We start from the raw sequence: 20003 nt of genomic DNA, 5'->3' as shown, positions 1-20003 counted from the left end.
TTACAAACTTAGCTTCCCCCCATAATTCACTCTTTTTACAGAGTCTAGTGATGTATTTGCAGATTTATTTAGCGATGTAAAGTGTTCAGAAGGTAGGTTACATACTCTTCCTTCTCCCTCACACACACACACACACACCTCCTATTTCGTCTCCTACATGTCTTAATCCCTCCAGGTTTGAGGCATGAGCCACGCTGTAGCGTTAATGCTTCTTTATTAAAGCTCTTTTGTCTGATGTAAAATCTCTCCCTGAAACATTTGCTCATCAAATTAAGAGATTCAAATTCAAAGATCATCAAAACTACACTGAGATATTACAGCAAAATAATAAAAGTACGGTTTCTCTCGCCAATGTTATGAACATCACACTGCACCTTTATCTCCCTTCCAAACAAACAAGGACATTTATTGTGATTAAAGTGTGTAATTGATAGACGCTACTAATATAGTTGGATGATTTGGTGAAGGACGTGTCGCCAGATCTTCATCCATTTACTGAGTGAGGGATGATCCGCCGACACAAGCCTCAGGTCTGACCTAACTTAAACACCACAGACTCGGTGTGAACTCCTCAGTCTGTGGATCCATTAATAAACAGTGACTAACACAGGACCAACACAGGACCAGCAGAAGACTAACACAGGACCAACACATGACTAACACAGGACTAACAGTCTGACCCAACTTAAACACCACAGACTCGGTGTGAACTACTCAGTCTGTGGATCCATTAATAAACAGGGACTAACACAGGACCAGCAGAAGACTAACACAGGACCAACACATGACTAACACAGGACTAACAGTCTGAGCCAACTTAAACACGACAGACTCGGTGTGAACTCTTCAGTCTGTGGATCCATTAATAAACAGTGACTAACACAGGGCCAGCAGAAGACTAACACAGGACCAACACAGGACCAACATAGGATCAACAAAGGACAAACACAGGACTAACAGAGGACCAACATAGGATCAACAAAGGACAAACACAGGACTAACAGAGGACCAACACATGATCAACAAAGGACAAACACAGGACTAACAGAGGACCAACACAGGATCAACAAAGGACAAACACAGGACTAACAGAGGACCAACACAGGATCAACAAAGGACAAACACAGGACTAACAGAGGACCAACACAGGATCAACAAAGGACAAACACAGGACTAACAGAGGACCAACACAGGATCAACAAAGGACAAACACAGGACTAACAGAGGACCAACACAGGATCAACAAAGGACAAACACAGGACTAACAGTCTGACCTAACTTAAACACGACAGACTCGGTGTGAACTCCTCAGTCTGTGGATCCATTAATAAACAGTGAGTAACACAGGACCAACACAGAACCAACAAAGGATTAACACAGGACCAACAAAGGATTAACATAGGACTAACACAGGACCAACAGAGGACCAACACAGGACTAACACAGGACCAACAGAGGACCAACACAGGTCTAACACAGGACCAACAGAGGACCAACACAGGACTAACACAGGACCAACAGAGGACCAACACAGGTCTAACAGTCTGACCTAACTTAAACACGAGAGGCTCGGTGGGAACTCCTCCGTCTGTGGATCCATTCATAAACAGTGAGCGTGTGGCGCACTCTGCTGGATGCACTGGATACTGCAGCTCTAGAGAGCTGAGTAAATACCTTCACCCCCATATCACAAGACTTCAGTCGAGACACTTCAGAGGATTAACATCTGTTTCTTAAGAGAATTTAATCTCAACAAAAACACGACATCTTCAGCACTGCCCTCAAACACAGGACTAACACAGAACTAACAGAAGACCAACAGAGAACCAACAGAGGACTAACAGAAGACCAACACAGGACTAACACAGGACCAACACAGGACTAACACAGGACTAACAGAGGACCAACACAGAACTAACACAGGACTAACAGAGAACCAACACAGGACTAACATGGGACTAACAGAGGACCAACACAGGACTAACACGGGACTAACAGAGGATTAGCACAGGACTACAACAGGACTAACAGAAGACCAACAGAGAACCAACAGAGGACTAACACAGGACTAACAGAGGATCAGCACATGACTACAACAGGACAACACAAGACCAGCACAAGATTAGCCTAGGATAAAAAAATCATCGGCACAGCACCAGAATACGACTCATATTTCTTTGCTTTATCTCTGTTGAAATTCCTCTTAATGCCGCATGCAGAAGGTTGTTGCTGCTGGGAAGCTGTGAGCAATTTTGGGCCTGAAACTCCAACAGTGAGTAAAAAACCGGGTCGGTCTGGTTCCTCCAGTTCCTGCAGGAGTGCAGGAGAGAGTGTATATGATCAATTGATCTGATTGATTGATGAGTTTGATGATGTAGTGTTCAGTCTGAAAGCAGTGCCCTCACTCCCCCACGTTTCACGCTGGTCCAGGGTATCAACCAGTGACCTCCTGATCCCAAGCCCACATCTCTAACCTTTAGCCTAAACACACACACACACACACACACACACACACTAGTGTAACTGGGCTCTCAAGCCCAAGCAGTCTCATTCTCTGTAAGTGGGCAGGATGTTGCCCCTTGCTTGCCAAAGCAGAGCATTTAGTGCCCCCCCCCCCCCCCCTCTTCTCCAGTTCCCAGAATGTATTGGGTTTCGTCTCTAACCCCGTCTCTAGGGGGAACAGAGGGCTTAGGAAACCACAACAACGGCGGCAGTAACATTAAGCGGTGTCTACTCATGGTGTATTGGAGTGTTGTTGTTGTTGTTTGGGACTGAACACAGCTCCGTCATCAATTCAGACAGATCAGTAGAGTTTGTTCCTTCCTTGTTGCAGCGTCCAGCTCTCGCTGGATTCTTTCGTCAGCCACCGATCCAAGGAGCGTTTGAACCTCTTCAAAAGACCACGGCGTAATTTTACGAGCTGCCGTCGTGAGTCGGATAAAAACAAACGTGATCTCTGCTGCAGCTGGAGATTTTACAGATGGAGAGTTGGTGCTGGACGTCTGCGCTGCGTGGCGTAGAGTGATGACTCTCTCTGGACAATCAGCGCTCAGCAAGGTTTACACTCCACAGTTTAGTCCCTACTCGACTCGCTCTGAACCACGAGAGAACAGCCACTAAACAAGAACCCGCTTCCAGAACCAGGACCTGATTCACCTGGTGGAGGAGCAGTAAAAATAATAAAGTTGAGTAGGGACCCTGCAGTGGAAAACTTGAAATGAATCTGTGACTGGCTTCATATTTCTGCAGCATGTGATTGGATGAGTCCTAAACAGTGGGTGGAGCTGCCAAAGACAAAAATGGGAGAAAATACTGTAAAGATTTAAACAAAATCAAGGATTAATGTAAAAATGCCAGGGAAGTCTTCTGTGATTAGAACTGAGAAGAACAAGTCTCTTTCCAGATCGGTCACTTAGTCAATCAGAAGTAAGAACATCTTGACCACAGACTAGGCTCAGGAATGATGAGAGAAGAGCAGCCACACAAGAACCAACCCAGCAGCAGCAAACAGACACAAGAAGGATGGAGAAAGAGTGGAGGAAAGACAGAGACGTGGAACGTTGGAGCAGTGGTTGATTTTTCTGTGGGTCTCTGTTGATTTTACACTTAATGACCAGCACCCCCCTGCAATCCATCCTGCTGCTACGGCTTTGTTTCCTGGTGATGACACGGGCAATACCCATCACGCTCTGGGGCTTGGCCATCCATCTTCCTGCTCTCTCCACCCACGCAGTAGGACCCGGGGTGACGGGTGCACGCCAACCTCCAAACCACACTCACACTCACTCTTTTATAATCGTATACCCTCTACACTCACTCAGTATCTCAGTCCCTCACAATCTGATCTCCACCTGTCTGTAACAGTCTGATCTCCACCAATCTGTAACAATCTGAGCTCCACCAGTCTGTAACAATCTGATCTCCACCTGTCTGTAACAATCTGAGCTCCACCTGTCTGTAACAATCTGAGCTCCACCTGTCTGTAACAATCTGAACTCCACCTGTGTGTAACAATCTGAGCTCCACCTGTGTGTAACAATCTGATCTCCACTTGCTTCTTTTAATCTGATATCCACCTGTCTGTAACAATCTGATATCCACCTGTCTGTAACAATCTGATATCCACCTGTGTGTAACAATCTGAGCTCCACCTGTCTGTAACAATCTGATATCCACCTGTGTGTAACAATCTGAGCTCCACCTGTGTGTAACAATCTGATCTCCACTTGCTTCTTTTAATCTGACCTCCACCTAGGGCTGCACAATTAATTAAAAATTAACCAGCCACATTAGAAACACACTCCCCATCTTTAATACTGGAGCGTGTTTACAGCACGAGCCTCGTCAGTGAACTATGAGACAACAAACAACTAAATAATCTTTTGTTAATCGTAATCGAGGTAAAATGTTCCTTTAATTGTGATACTGATTTGCACTCATATCGCTCAGCTCAAGCGCCACCTGTTCTAAACAGTCAACTCATTTCTGAATCCGTGTTCATGTTTGACTCCTTTGTAACATTCGTGTGACCTACAAGAATGGTGTGGTTACCTCAGCAGAGAATCAAACCCCCGTATGATGTACCAACCACAAGGAAACTGTGTTCCTAATGTTTTGAGCGCTACTTTTCTCCAACCGATGCACTTCATTAAGCTCTGTTTTATCGGGGCCGCTGTGGAGCCCTGTCACCCAGGGGCCAGCTGTTAGAAAACCACGCCCCGAGCATGGTGCGCATATGTGACCCAAACACCTACGGATCCCCCCCCCAGCAATGAACTGGGCCACTCTTCCAAACCTGGTTCATTACCATAACAATCTGGCTCCACAGCGTTCGGAGGTGGAGCAGAACCATTGTCTGATTTGGTTTGGCTTCATGTGCAGGGTCCTGGTCTTAAAAGTGTGTGTGTGTATGTGTGTGTGTGTGTGTGTGTGTGTGTGTCTGTGTGTGTGTGTGTGTGTGTGTGTGTGTGAGAGAGAGAGAGAGAGAGAGAGAGAGAGAGAGAGAGAGAGAGAGAGAGAGAGTAGAGGTCTTGAGTGAGTGTCTGGCTGTGTGTAGGAGCAGAAAGGCCTGGACGCTGGTGAAGCTCAGAGCTGAGATTTCTAACTCCACACTTCCAGGAGTAAGTGGCCCTGGACTCTTGGACACACAGCGGCGGCAGCGGTGAGTTTAAACTTTGTTTAACTCTGGTGAGTTTGGTATGGGGTCACTGTATGGTCAGCGAGAGGTTCGTTAAACACAGAATCACATCCTCAGTGTTCAAGAGAGAACGTCCCATCTGTCTCTGCAGTGATCCCTCAACAGAACAACTGACGTTCTTCACACTTTGACTCAGTGTCGTGTCTCAGGCTCTAAAAAGTCGTCTTTATTTTATCAGAGGGTTGACGTTAATGCCTCAGTTTCTCACATGAATGCAGCTTGAATTGTTGATCTTGTTTGGAATATTGATGAGGTATCAGGTGGGGTCTGTGTGTTATAAATACAGCGTGCCTCTCTCTCGCTGGTGTACGACCAAGACATTTCTGTAATGTGGCAGAACACAGCGAAGCTGCTCTGTGGTTCTGAGTTACATACTTTGGACTGCTGTGGTTAAAGCTGAATAAAGTCAGGCTCTGTTCATTCTGTCTCTATCCCTGCTTTAATTACACAAACTCTGGAAATACACTTTGTGCTCTGATATTAAAATGTGCTGCTGCAGGTTTCTACCGTCTGCGTGAGTGGTGTTGTAGTTTGGTGTGGTGTACGGTGCTGAGGGGTGGTGTGGTTTGGTGTGATGTGGGGCAATGAAGAGGGGGTGTGGGGTGGTGAAGGTTAGGATGGAATATTAATTAATTCATTCATTCATTCACTCTCTGTAACCCTTATCCAGTTCAGGGTCGCAGTGGGTCCGGAGTCTACCCAGAATCACTGGGCGCAAGGCAGGAACACACCCTGGAGGGGGCACCACTCCTTCACAGGGTGACACACACTCACACACTCACACCTACGGACACTTTTGAGTCTCCAATCCACATACCAACATGTTTTTAGGCAGTAAGGGATAGTGAGGGGTGGTGAAGAGGTGGTGTGGGGCAGTAAGGGATAGTGAGGGGTGGTGTAGGGGTGGTGTGGGGCAGTAAGGGAGAGTGAGGGGTGGTGTAGAGGTGGTGTGGGGCAGTAAGGGATAGTGAGGGGTGGTGTAGAGGTGGTGTGGGGCAGTAAGGGAGAGTGAGGGGTGGTGTAGAGGTGGTGTGGGGCAGTAAGGGAGAGTGAGGAGTGGTGTAGAGGTGGTGTGGGGCAGTAAGGGATAGTGAGGGGTGGTGTAGAGGTGGTGTGGGGCAGTAAGGGAGAGTGAGGGGTGGTGTAGAAGTGGTGTGGGGCAGTAAGGGAGAGTGAGGGGTGGTGTAGAGGTGGTGTGGGGCAGTAATGGATAGTGAGGGGTGGTGTAGAGGTGGTGTGGGGCAGTAAGGGATAGTGAGGGGTGGTGTAGAGGTGGTGTGGGGCAGTAAGGGATAGTGAGGGGTGGTGTAGAGGTGGTGTGGGGCAGTAAGGGATAGTGAGGGGTGGTGTAGAGGTGGTGTGGGGCAGTAAGGGAGAGTGAGGGGTGGTGTAGAGGTGGTGTGGGGCAGTAAGGGAGAGTGAGGGGTGGTGTAGAGGTGGTGTGGGGCAGTAAGGGAGAGTGAGGAGTGGTGTAGAGGTGGTGTGGGGCAGTAAGGGATAGTGAGGGGTGGTGTAGAGGTGGTGTGGGGCAGTAAGGGAGAGTGAGGGGTGGTGTAGAGGTGGTGTGGGGCAGTAATGGATAGTGAGGGGTGGTGTAGAGGTGGTGTGGGGCAGTAAGGGATAGTGAGGGGTGGTGTAGAGGTGGTGTGGGGCAGTAAGGGATAGTGAGGGGTGGTGTAGAGGTGGTGTGGGGCAGTAAGGGAGAGTGAGGGGTGGTGTAGAGGTGGTGTGGGGCAGTAATGGATAGTGAGGGGTGGTGTAGAGGTGGTGTGGGGCAGTAAGGGATAGTGAGGGTGGTGTAGAGGTGGTGTGGGGCAGTAAGGGATAGTGAGGGGTGGTGTAGAGGTGGTGTGGGGCAGTAAGGGAGAGTGAGGGGTGGTGTAGAGGTGGTGTGGGGCAGTAATGGATAGTGAGGGGTGGTGTAGAGGTGGTGTGGGGCAGTAAGGGATAGTGAGGGGTGGTGTAGAGGTGGTGTGGGGCAGTAAGGGAGAGTGAGGGGTGGTGTAGAGGTGGTGTGGGGCAGTAATGGATAGTGAGGGGTGGTGTAGAGGTGGTGTGGGGCAGTAAGGGATAGTGAGGGGTGGTGTAGAGGTGGTGTGGGGCAGTAAGGGAGAGTGAGTGGTGGTGTAGGGATGGTGTGGAGCAGTAAGGGGTAGTGAGGGGTGGTGTAGGGATGGTGTGGGGCAGTAAGGGGCGGTGTGGTTTATTATATAAAGGTTTGTAAATGGCTGTGTGGCGTTTGATTAATCGTGGTGTGCAGGGGTTGTCAGGCCCCCATGCGGCACCAAAGCATCCGATAACAAAACGGTTGCTGAACTGACCCCAGTGCGGTGCAGCGTGGGCGTAGAGGGCACAGCGTGGGTGTAGAGGGCGCAGCATGGGGGCACATGGCAGAGGGGCGCATGGGAGGAGCAATTATGGAAATACAATTGTATTTCCATAAACTAAAGTCTGTATACAGCACTCCCTCTCTTCCCCAATCTCCGGCGCTGCCTGTGACCCCAGAGGCGTCAGATCTCTGGACTACAGCAAGTCCTGCCTCACGTGATGTCGTTAATTTAGCCATAACTCCATATTCCACCTGATCAGCTTCAGCAGCCGATCAATATGATCAATAATCGATCAGAATGTATCTTTGCATCAGCTTTGGGAAGGTTCTCTGATTAAATCAGATCCCAGAGTGATGCGGCAGCAGCGACACAAAGGCAGCGCATGTTTGTGTTTGTGGGCGTGAAACAAAGGACGAGGACACGCTGGGAGTGGGTTTGAAGTGCGGGGCCCACAGTGCTTCAGCTGAACCAGCGCCACAGCTTCGTTGCCTGGACCCCCGGCTGGGTTGGATGTGGGGGGTGGTGGGGGGTGGGGTGTTATGATGAGAGTAAAGTCTTCTGGATGTTTTCACAAATAGACTTTCTGTCCCACAGGTTAGTCTCAGGTTTGAATGAAGGCATGTTTACATGGATTCTTTCAGAAATAATCTTTAGCTCTACCTCGGTTCAAATTGCTGCGGAACATGTACACACCATTAAACCCTATTTAAACAACAGAGAGAGACCCTGTGAGTGAGACACAGCTGAGACAAACCACAGTATAAAGACTGTGTGAGTGAGACACAGCTGAGACGAACCTTAGTGTAAAGACCCTGTGAGTGAGATACAGCTGAGACGAACCACAGTGTAAAGACTATGTGAGTGAGACACAGGTGAGATGGACCACAGTGTAAAGACCCTGTGAGTGAAACACAGCTGAGACAGATCACAGTGTAAAGACTGTGTTAGTGAGACACAGCTGAGACGGACCACAGTGTAAAGACCCTGTGAGTGAGACACAGCTGAGACAGATCACAGTGTAAAGACCCTGTGAGTGAGGCACAGCTGAGACGGACCACAGTGTAAAGACCCTGTGAGTGAGACACAGCTGAGACAGACCACAGTGTAAAGACTGTGTGAATGAGACACAGCTGAGACGGACCACAGTGTAAAGACCCTGTGAGTGAGACACAGCTGAGATGGACTACAGCATAAAGACTGTGTGAGTGAAATATAGCTGAGATGGACCACAGTGTAAAGACCCTGTGAGTGAGACACAACTGAGATGGACTACAGCATAAAGACTGTGAGTGAGACACAGCTGAGATGGACCACAGGGTAAAGACCCTGTGAGTGAGACACAGCAGAGACAGACCACAGTGTAAAGACCCTGTGAGTGAGACACAGCTGAGACGGACCACATTGTAAAGACTGTGTGAGTGAGACACAGCTGAGATGAACCACAGTGTAAAGACCCTGTGAGTGAGACACAGCAGAGACAGACCACAGTGTAAAAACCCTGTGAGTGAGACACAGCTGAGACGGACCACATTGTAAAGACCCTGTGAGTGAGACACAGCTGAGACGGACCACAGTGTAAAGACCCTGTGAGTGAGACACAGCTGAGACGGACCACATTGTAAAGACCCTGTGAGTGAGACACAGCTGAGATGAACCACAATGTAAAGACCCTGTGAGTGAGACACAGCTGAGACGGACCACATTGTAAAGACCCTGTGAGTGAGACACAGCTGAGATGAACCACAATGTAAAGACCCTGTGAGTGAGGCATAGCTGAGATGGACCACAGTGTAAAGACCCTGTGAGTGAGACACAGAAATGAGTGAGAAATTTCAATTTTTCAAAATATGTGTAAAAGCCGGTCTCGGGAGAAAACACAGACTCAGACCACTTATGAAACTGTCTGCGTCACTTTGCAGTGTGTGGAGCGAGAGTGAGACATGTGCATGCATGTGTATGTGGGCGTTAGAAGAGGGAAGAGAGTGAGAGAGTGGGGGAGGGAGGAGGAAGCTGAGAGGAGAGCCGTAGGAGAGAGAATTTATTCACAGAGGACAGGAAAAGAGAGGAGAGAAGAGGAGAGGAGGACAACAGAAGAGAGGAGGAGTGGAGAGGAGAAAAGACAGGAGAGTATGAGTGAGGAGGATAGGAGGAGGGAATGGAGGAGAGGAAGTGTGGGTGGTTTCAGAAATTAGGCCTGGATCGCTATGGCGCTGAGGACAGAAACAGACCATGATGTCAAAACAAATAAATAAATAAATAAATAATCGATAGTCACGAGAGGTTCCATGCTGTGTCAGAGAAGTGTGTGTGTGTGTGTGTGTGTGTGTGTGTGTGTGGGAGCCGCTCATATGTGGTGAGAGACGACTCTCTCTGGACAATCAGTGCTCTGCAAGGTTTACACCCCACAGTTTAGTCCCTACTCGACTCGCTCTGAACCACGAGAGAACAGCCACTAAACAAGAACCCGCTTCCAGAACCAGAAACTGATTCACCTGGTGGAGGAGAGGAGAAAAGACAAACAGAGCCAAGGCTAGTAGGTTCCATGCAGTGGAAGCGGGTTCTTGTTTAGTGGCTGTTCTCTCGTGGTTCAGAGTGAGTCGAGTAGGGACTAAACCGTGGAGTGTAAACCTTGCAGAGCGCTGATTGTCCAGAGAGAGTTGTCACTCTACGCCACGCAACGCAGACGACCAGCACCAACTCTCCATCTGTAAAATCTCCAGCTGCAGCAGAGATCACGTTTGTTTTTATCCGACTCACGACGGCAGCTCGTAAAATTACGCCGTGGTCTTTTGAAGAGGTTCAAACGCTCCTTGGATCGGTGGCCGATGAAAGAATCCAGCGAGAGCTGGACGCTGCAACAAGGAAGGAACAAACTCTACTGATCTGTCTGAACTGATGACGGAGCTGTGTTCAGTCCCTAACAACAACAACAACACGCCAATACACCATGAGTAAACACCGCTTAACGTTACCACCGCCGTTGTTGTGGTTTCCAAAGCCCTCTGTTCCCCTTAGAGACGGGGTTAGAGACGACACCAGATACATTTCAGGAAGGAGCTGTGGGAGGTTATGAATGTGAGGAACTGTGGATCCAAAAAGGCCCTGAAACAAGTCTCCCCTACCCCACAGAGCCCGAGAGGAACATCAGTGTTTCTAACAAAGTTATCTTCAGGCTCTGAAGTTTTCCATGGGTAGCTGTAACCTTTCAGACAAACCCTTGTTGGACAAATGTGACCAGGCCCTTCCTCACACTTTTTCTTCTTCAGCTGACAAAACTGGGTCTTGTGCTTGTTGGAAGAGTCTGAGGAGAAGCGGCTCAGTGTTAGTATCAGCTTCAGCTGCTGTTTTTAGCTTTTAATTTTTGATTTTTTATCAATTATTGCAATGATTCATTTCAGGTCATTTTCAGGAGAGTTGTATTCACCCTGTGTTTAGGAAACACTTCTGCAGCAAAAACAAGAACACAGTTACTCTCCTGAATCCAAGTAGCACTGGGCAGAACAGTCTTCAGCTGTGTGAGGTGTTTGTGTAGTTGTGAGGTGTTTGTTTAGCAGTGTGGTGTTTGTGTAGTTGTGTAAAAGTTTGATATTTGTGTAGCAGTGTGGTGTTTGTTTAGTTTGTAATAGTGTGGTGTTTGTGTAGTTGTGTGGTGTTTGTGTAGTTGTGTGGTGTTTGTGTAGTTGTGTAAAATTTGATGTTTGTGTAGCAGTTGTGTAGCAGTGTGGTGTTTGTGTAGCAGGGTGGTGTTTGTGTAGTTGTGTGGTGTTTGTGTAGCAGTGTGGTGTTTATGTAGTTGTGTGGTGTTTGTGTAGCAGGGTGGAGTTTGTGTAGCAGGGTGGTATTTGTGTAGTTGTGTAAAATTTGATGTTTGTGTAGCAGTTGTGTAGCAGTGTGGTGTTTGTGTAGTTGTGTGGTGTTTGTGTAGCAGGGTGGTGTTTATGTAGTTTTGTGGTGTTTGTGTAGCAGGGTGGAGTTTGTGTAGCAGGGTGGTGTTTGTGTAGTTGTGTGGTGTTTGTGTAGCAGGGTGGTGTTTGTGTAGCAGGGTGGTGTTTGTGTAGTTGTGTGGTGTTTGTGTAGCAGGGTGGTGTTTGTGTAGTTGTGTGGTGTTTGTGTAGCAGGGTGGTGTTTGTGTAGTTGTGTGGTGTTTGTGTAGCAGGGTGGTGTTTGTGTAGTTGTGTAGTGTTTGTGTAGCAAGGTGGTGTTTGTGTAGTTGTGTCGTGTTTGTGTAGCAGTGTGGTGTTTGTGTAGTTGTGTAAAAGTTTGATGTTTGTGTAGCAGTGTGGTGTTTGTTTAGTTTGTAATAGTGTGGTGTTTGTGTAGTTGTGTGGTATTTGTGTAGTTGTGTAAAATTTGATGTTTGTGTAGCAGTTGTGTAGCAGTGTGGTGTTTGTGTAGCAGGGTGGTGTTTGTGAAGTTGTGTGGTGTTTGTGTAGCAGTGTGGTGTTTATGTAGCTGTGTGGTGTTTGTGTAGCAGGGTGGTATTTGTGTAGTTGTGTAAAATTTGATGTTTGTGTAGCAGTTGTGTAGCAGTGTGGTGTTTGTGTAGTTGTGTGGTGTTTGTGTAGCAGGGTGGTGTTTATGTAGTTGTGTGGTGTTTGTGTAGCAGGGTGGAGTTTGTGTAGCAGGGTGGTGTTTGTGTAGTTGTGTGGTGTTTGTGTAGCAGGGTGGTGTTTGTGTAGCAGGGTGGTGTTTGTGTAGTTGTGTCGTGTTTGTGTAGCAGTGTGGTGTTTGTGTAGTTGTGTATATTTGCCCTGGGGAGTGTACACTCCGCAGAGCGCCGTGTTTTTCCGAGGGACGTTGTGTTACCGGATGATTTCCATTTCAGTCGAGAGGGGCGTGTTTTTAGGACCGGATAACGCCAAGTATGGGGTGGGGTGACCTGACCGGACTTCCTGACCGCGCACGTGTGTGTGTGTGTGTGTTTGAAAAAGTTGGCGAGCAGCTCTCATTAGGTGGGAAGCAGTCCGGTGTAGTGCGTGTGTGTGTGTGTGTGTGAGTGTGTGTGTGTGTGTGTGTGTGTATGTGTGTGTGTGTGTGTGTGTGTGTAAACAAGGAATGCTCGCGCTCTGAGGTGAGTCCCGAACTTGTCGTCAGCGGTGCTGCCCACGTGGCCCCGCCCATTGAGAGCCCATCCCGCTTTTTTTTTTAAATCCTGTGTCCTTATTTGGTCAATGACGTCTCCGGGCATCCCAAGCCTTCCCTTAAACGCTACAAACACGGGCTCAGTTTAAATCAGACACTGACAGAGTGAACACACACACACACACACACGTGGACATAGTTATATTTATATATTTTATAGCGTGGATAGTTATAAAGCCTGGGGAACACACACCTTCACGACCCTCGTCGTCTTTAATGGCTTTACCATGTCGGGCGCCAGTGTGGATAAAGCGGCCGCGTCTCTGAGCGAGTTCCTGAATTCCGTTCCAGTGTTCCCCATGGAGGACACCCCCCCTTCTCTACCCCCCTTCACTAGCGCAGAGGAGGGAGGGGACTCTGCGTTCAGCTCCGAGGCGGCGGGAGGTAAGTTCACCTGACACAACTTACACCTGAACCTCACATCACACATCGGGATCTCTCAGTTTAGCTGGATAACTCAAGCCCAATCCACCCTGTCCAACAGGAAAAGAGGGGCTTAATGTGTCTGTGCGGGGGGTGTACTTTCATTTGTACTTCTACATTCACTCGAATACCTTCCTGAGGAGACTGTTCTGCTCCATCTTCCGAGGGACATACACGGCCTTGGCTGTTGTTGTTGTGTCATGGTGGTGGTGGTGGTGTGTGTGGGAGTGTGTGTGTTACTGGGGTCTGACGGGGGGCATATTCAGACAACGGGGGCATGCTAATATCCCCCCACTGTCTCCTCTGACATTTGTGCAGTTGTGGGACGCAAATACAGTCATAATTCATCTTATAATAATGTAATTATTATAATTTCCTAAGCTATATTTGTGCAAATTTTAAGTGTAATTCGGAATTCAACATTCTCTTGCTCTTTTGTCATTTTGTGGTAACTTTTTCACAAAATTAAAAATGAGTATTATGATTTTAATATGACACAGTTACCATTTATTATTATAATAATATAATAATAATAAAACACTTTAACCTCTAATGTGAAAATAACCTCTCCTCTGATTGGATATAATTGTGTAGGTTGAGTAGCAAATATATGATGATGATATTTGGTTTTGTGACATCACAAAATGACACTTGAGAGGATGATTTGTTTACTACTTTATTCCATAAAGCAGAGCATGTTGTTACTGTTGTCAGTGTGTGTTCTGTGTCGCTCTATTTGTGTTCGTTGTCCGCTCTGTGTGTGTTCGGTGTCCGCTCTGTGTGTGTTCGGTGTCCGCTCTGTGTGTGTTCAGTGTCCGCTCTGTGTGTGTTCAGTGTCCGCTCTGTGTGTGTTTGGTGTCTGCTCTGTGTGTGTTCGGTGTCGCTCTGTGTGTGATTGGTGTCCGCTCTGTGTGTGTTCGGTATCCGCTCTGTGTGTGTTCGGTGTCGCTCTGTGTGTGTTCGGTGTCGCTCTGTGTGTGTTCGGTGTCCGCTCTGTGTGTGTTCGGTGTCCGCTCTGTGTGTGTTCGGTATCCGCTCTGTGTGTGTTCGGTGTCGCTCTGTGTGTGTTCGGTGTCCGCTCTGTGTGTGTTCGGTGTCCACTCTGTGTGTGTTCGGTGTCCACTCTGTGTGTGTTCGGTGTCACTCTGTGTGTGTTCGGTATCCGCTGTGTGTGTTCGGTGTCGCTTTGTGTGTGATTGGTGTCCGCTCTGTGTGTGTTTGGTGTCCGCTTTGTGTGTTTGGTGTCCGCTTTGTGTGTTTGGTGTCCGCTCTGTGTGTGTTCGGTGTCCGCTCTGTGTATGTTCGGTGTCGCTCTGTGTGTGTTCTGTGTTGCTCTGTGTGTGTTCGGTGTCGCTCTGTGTGTGTTCAGTGTCCGCTCTGTGTGTGTTCGGTGTCACTCTGTGTGTGTTTAGTATCCACTGTGTGTGTTCGGTGTCGCTCTGTGTGTGATTGGTGTCCGCTCTGTGTTTGCTTTTTTGTTGTCCGCTCTGTGTGTGTTTGGTGTCCGCTCTGTGTGTGTTCATTGTCGCTCTGTGTGTGTTTGGTGTCCGCTCTGTGTGTGTTCGGTGTCCGCTCTGTGTATGTTTGGTGTCACTCTGTGTGTGTTCTGTGTCGCTCTGTGTGTGTTCGGTGTCGCTCTGTGTGTGTTCGGTGTCGCTCTGTGTGTGTTCGGTTTCGCTCTGTGTGTGTTCGGTGTTGCTCTGTGTGTGTTTGGTGTCACTCTGAGTGTGTTCGGTGTCGCTCTGTGTGTGTTTGGTGTCCGCTCTGTGTGTGTTCGGTGTCAGCTCTGTGTGTGTTCAGTGTCCGCTCTTTGTGTGTTCAGTGTCCGCTCTGTGTGTATTTGGTATCTGCTCTTTGTGTGTTCGGTATCTGCTCTTTGTGTGTTCGGTATCTGCTCTATGTGTCCGCTCTTTGTGTGTTTGGTGTCTAATCTGTGTGTCCGCTCTTTGTGTGCTTGGTATCCGCTCTGTTTAGGTGTGTGTTCGGTGTCCACTCTATGTGTGTACAGTGTCTGCTCTGTGTGCAGTCAGTAACTGTTGTCTGTGTTGTCTTGTCTGACAGGAGCCCAAAGCGCAGAGGACAGTCAGAGTCTGGACTTCACTAACCCTCAAACTCTGCCCCTCTCTTACTCTGGGAAAATCTCCATCGACTCCCAGTTCTCACAAAGCGACTGGACTCAAGAGGGTCTGATCACTCTGGTGTGTGCAGACGTCGAGGGGAAGACCACCAGCCTCACCGCGGGTCCCACAGACCTCTCTGTGGCTCTTGGGCCCTCAACAGGGTCTGTGAAGACCACCTCATTTTCCTCTTCATCATCATCCTCCTCCTCCGCCATGGAGCACATGTACACGGCACCACCTCCGTACACCTGCAGCACTGACGTGTACCAGGACCCCTCTGCGTATACCTCATCTGCCTCCTCCTGCGCAGTCTCGCATCCCTGCGCCATGTCCTACTCCTCGTCCCCGAAGCCCCCGGTGGAGAGCACACTCTTCTCCTTCCTCCCAGACTACGGGAGCTTTTATCAGAGCACCGCCAGTCAACGTGATGTCCCTCCTCTCCTCCAGGACCGAAAGCCCTTCTCATGCACCTTGGAGTCAGTGCGGGTGCCCCCACCGCCCCTCACGCCCCTGAACACCATACGAAACTTCACACTGTCTGAGGCTCCTCGTGGGCCCCCGCGACTTCTCCTCCCTCCTCCTCCACCTCCTCCTCCTCCTCCACTCACACACACCCCCCTGCGCCCTATCGCTCGCCCTCGGCGCTACCCACTGCGTGCCTGCAAGACCCCTGTGCATGAGCGGCCGTACCCGTGCCCCGCAGAGGGCTGCGACCGCCGCTTCTCACGCTCCGATGAGCTGGCACGCCACGTGCGTGTGCACACAGGCCACAAGCCTTTCCAGTGCCGCATCTGCATGCGTGGATTCGGCCGCAGTGACCACCTCACCACGCACATCCGCACGCACACCGGGGAGAAGCCGTTCGCGTGTGACATATGTGGCCGTAAGTTTGCCCGAAGCGATGAGCGCAGGCGCCATGCGAGGATCCACCAGAGACAGAGCGAGAGGTGTGCCACTCAACAACAACAAGAACACGAGGGGGCGAGGTGAGGGGGCACTGCTGCAGGACACATGGGGGAATGTTGGACACGGGGCAGCAGCAGTGCACTGGGCCCTCAGGGCAGCTTTAAAGTCATCTCTGTGATAGAGTCTGTTTACATTTTCACTGTTAGTTTAGAGTATTCCTGACTCTGGAGGTCTCTCACACACAAATTGAAGCTAATGAACATAGCCTTTAAAGTAACACTAGGTAAGATTTGGTATTTTTGCTCCTGAGCTCCCTCTAGAGTTTAATTCATCCTACTTTTCACAGCACTGTCCTGAAATCAAGGGGGAGTGAGTGTGGTTCCCTGCCCTCCTCTAAAAGTTACACAGTGTAGTTTCTGCAGTGGTGTTTTTTCTGTTACAGCTCAGCGGAGAATCACAGTGTTTCTGAATCTGTAATTTTAAGGTAAAATTACTACCTAGTGTTGCTTTAATGCCTGTCAGCAGGGATATCACTGTAGGACCAGGGTTCACTCACATTCTTTTCCAATGTTGACATTACTTTCCAAACTGCGTTTAGTTTCAGGGCCTGACCCACACAGAGACTCCGACAGAGACTGACGTATCCTCTCTGTCCTCTCTCTAAACAAAAACTTTCACCAAAATCCAGTCCCAGGACGTCCCAGCCATCATAACTGGCCTCTGAGTTTCTGAGAGAGAGAGGGCTTCGTCCTGGTCAAATTCGTCAGTGTCTGTGGCCAAGATGAAGATGGAAGCATTTTCTGCTTCACTGTGGACGAGAGCTTTCAGAAAACGTTTCAGAGGGAGAACCATGAACTAGAAAGCAGAGCTCAGGTAGACAGGACTGATTCATATGTGTCTGTGTTGGTCAGGCCCTAGTTTTCACTGCCATTGAAGTCCTTTATATGGAAATTGACTAAATGAAAGTGTAAGTTATAATAATTAACTTGTATTTATTCAGATGTGTTTTAAGGGCTGAGAATTAGAGTCTTTGAGAATCGGTTGTGTACATCCTGTTTTTCAAACTTTAAACAACTTCTGTTTTTTCTAGAATAGTTGGGATGCTGCAAAATAAAAACAGAATGCAGTGGTCAATGGATTTACCATATACTTCATTTAAAAAAAGCACAAGAAAAACATTTTACTGTTTTTTTTAAATGATGCAGGCAACACATATTAAGTCTCTGTCACAGCTCCAGGGTCCTGGTGGTTGTGGGTTCGAGTCCCGCTCCGGGTGTCTGTGAAGAGTGTGGTGTGCTCCCTGTGTCTGTGTGGGTTTCCTCCCGGTAACTGTCTGTGAGGAGTGGGGTGTGTTCTCTCTCTGTCTGTGTGGGTTTCCTCTTGGTGACTGTCTGTGAGGAGTGTGGTGTGTTCTCCCTGTGTCTGTGTGGGTTTCCTCCCGGTAACTGTCTGTGAGGAGTGGGGTGTGTTCTCCCTCTGTCTGTGTGGGTTTCCTCTTGGTGACTGTCTGTGAGGAGTGTGGTGTGTTCTCCGTGTCTGCGTAGGTTTCCTCTGGGTGGCCGTCTGGGAGGAGTGTGGTGTGTTCTCCCTGTGTCTGCGTGTGTGTCCGTAGGTGTGACTGTGTGAGTGAAGGTGTGAGTGTGTGTCGACCTGTGAAGGACTGGCACCTCCTCCAGGGTGTGTTCCTGCCTTTTGTCCAGTGATTCCGGGTAGACTCCAGACACACCGCCTCCCTGAACTGGATAAGGATTACAGACAATAAATGAATGAATGAACACATTCTAAAAAATTTGGGATCGGCTCACGTTTACCACTGTGTGGAGCATTTGGGAACTGAGGAGACCAGTCGCTATAGTTTTGAAAGTGAAAAGTTTCCCATTCTTGTTTGTTATAGGATTTCAGCTGCTTTTACAAACGATAAACAGCTCTCACTGAACTCCCCACAGCACGCACACACACACACAAACATAGCTGGTATCTGAATCTGTGTGCTTTAAACAAGCTTTAGAAAATTTTACCTATTTTTGCCAGCCCAAATTTTGCTGACATCAAATTAAAAAAACACTACATTTTCTCCATTTCAACATTTTAAATATTATCTTTATACTAATTTCAATCAAATGTAGGCTTTAAAAGATTTGCGTATCATTGCAGTGTGTTTTTATTTACATTTTGCCCAACATCCCAACTTCTGTGGAAATTAAATGAGAATTTTGTGTTTGTTTTTTGGGTTTTTTAATATCTGAAGAGTTTTAAAGTCTGCTGTTTAAAAGTTTGAGCGCTGATAAATTCCATGAACTTTCTCACATTTATAAAGACGAAGCACTGTAAAAACAAATCTGAACTGGACTCGATGGAACATTTCTTGTGAAACTCACTCTTACTTTTAACGCCAGCTTGTTTTTGTGAAACTGAGCCATTACTGTCAGCTGTAGTGTGTTCCCTGTGCCCTGTGAACAAACAAGCAGCACCTGTTACAAAACATGGACCTGCAGCTCCTGTACTGTTCACTAATAAACACACACTGACTCTTCTCAGAAGCCAGAGGTGATTACTCATGCATTTCTTTTGTCAAACCACGGGAGGGGGCTCTTTACCAAAGACTCTTCCCAGGGAAGCTCCAGCAGGTCTCAGCTCTGCTCCTGTTCAGACAGCATTTACTTCAGGGCGCCTATCAGGCACCAGACCTGGAGTGATTAGGAAGGACAAACAGTGAAGGGCAGCGTCCTGGACGCTGGACCATCAGCTCTGAGACAGAGCCATGGGTGGGGGACTCCAGGAGGACTGAGAAACACTGATAAAGGCCATGTTTGAATGTGTTAAAGGAACAAATATTTGAATGTGGGTGTGGGAGTAGTCCACAATAATCTGGCTGCAGTTGTTACTGGATGTGAGACGTTGTGCAGATGACCCAAAGTATGTTTCCTAAACAACTCTGGAGCCTCAGTTCAGAAAGCCAACTGACACCATCTCTGTCCCTGTCTCTTTAGTAAAGCCCTGTTCACACACTGACCTTCTGAAAGGGTTCATTCTACACGAGGGACACCTCGCTCTTTACCCAGACCCTGTTTGATTTAGACTGAGGGTCCAGAGTGTAATGAGCTTCAGGGACACCTTAAATGCAAATGGCTGCACCTTTCTCTCACGCGCACACACAGGTTAACCCTGGAGCAGGATATCAGTTACAGTTAACGTGCTGCCACTAAACATCCCTGCTCCATCCCACATACTCCTCTCACTGCACATTACCCACACACTCCATAAGACCAAACACTTCACACAGTCCTCATATTACACACACTCCTCACACCCCATACACTCTCAGAATAAGTCTCTGTGGTGGTGCCCTGAAGGGAACATATTCTGTACCTTTAATGAGGGATTATAGTTATATTTTACTCTATATTAACTGTGGATGTTAAAATTGTGTTGATGTCATTCGCCCTGTTTCATCTCCAGGACTTTTATTGTGTTGTTTTATTCTACACAGTTGTATAATGAAAGATTACAGAGATCCCCCTCTCCTTCTGGAGAAGAGAATGTAATGAACCTTTAGGGAACACAACTGGTACCTTTAAAGATACACTCCACTGTGTGTAGCTTTATAGAATAATAATGTACCTGTACTGTAGGGCTGTGCCGTATCATTCATATCATATCATTCGCGATAATATCGTCAGCATTTTTTCTTTGTGATAATAGTGATATTCTGATATTTTTACCGTAATGACGTCATGCCGTTTCTCATAATACTGCGTACACTCTTTTTTATGAGACCTATGTTCGGATGTCACTATGAGAGTGACTCTGAGGCAGGGGAATTTACTCCAAAAGGGGCGTGGCTTCAGTCATGGGGAGGGGGTGTGGTTACAGAATATCAGACGC

General features: G+C 48.0%; 1 protein-coding gene across 1 annotated transcript; it reads left to right on the top strand.

The window, feature by feature from the left end:
• The first annotated feature begins 12770 nt into the window (after positions 1-12770).
• egr2a (early growth response 2a) lies at positions 12771-18584 on the top strand. Its single transcript, XM_066682620.1, has 2 exons — positions 12771-13053; positions 15154-18584. Exons 1-2 carry the CDS (start codon positions 12897-12899, stop codon positions 16200-16202), a joined length of 1206 nt encoding a protein of 401 aa, XP_066538717.1. The 5' UTR covers positions 12771-12896; the 3' UTR covers positions 16203-18584.
• Positions 18585-20003: the final 1419 nt, after the last annotated feature.

This window comes from Hoplias malabaricus, chromosome 1 (assembly GCF_029633855.1).
Source record: "Hoplias malabaricus isolate fHopMal1 chromosome 1, fHopMal1.hap1, whole genome shotgun sequence".
NCBI lineage: Eukaryota > Metazoa > Chordata > Actinopteri > Characiformes > Erythrinidae > Hoplias > Hoplias malabaricus.
The sequence above is the reverse complement of the archived record's forward strand: the minus strand, read 5'-3'. Positions and strand labels throughout refer to the sequence as shown.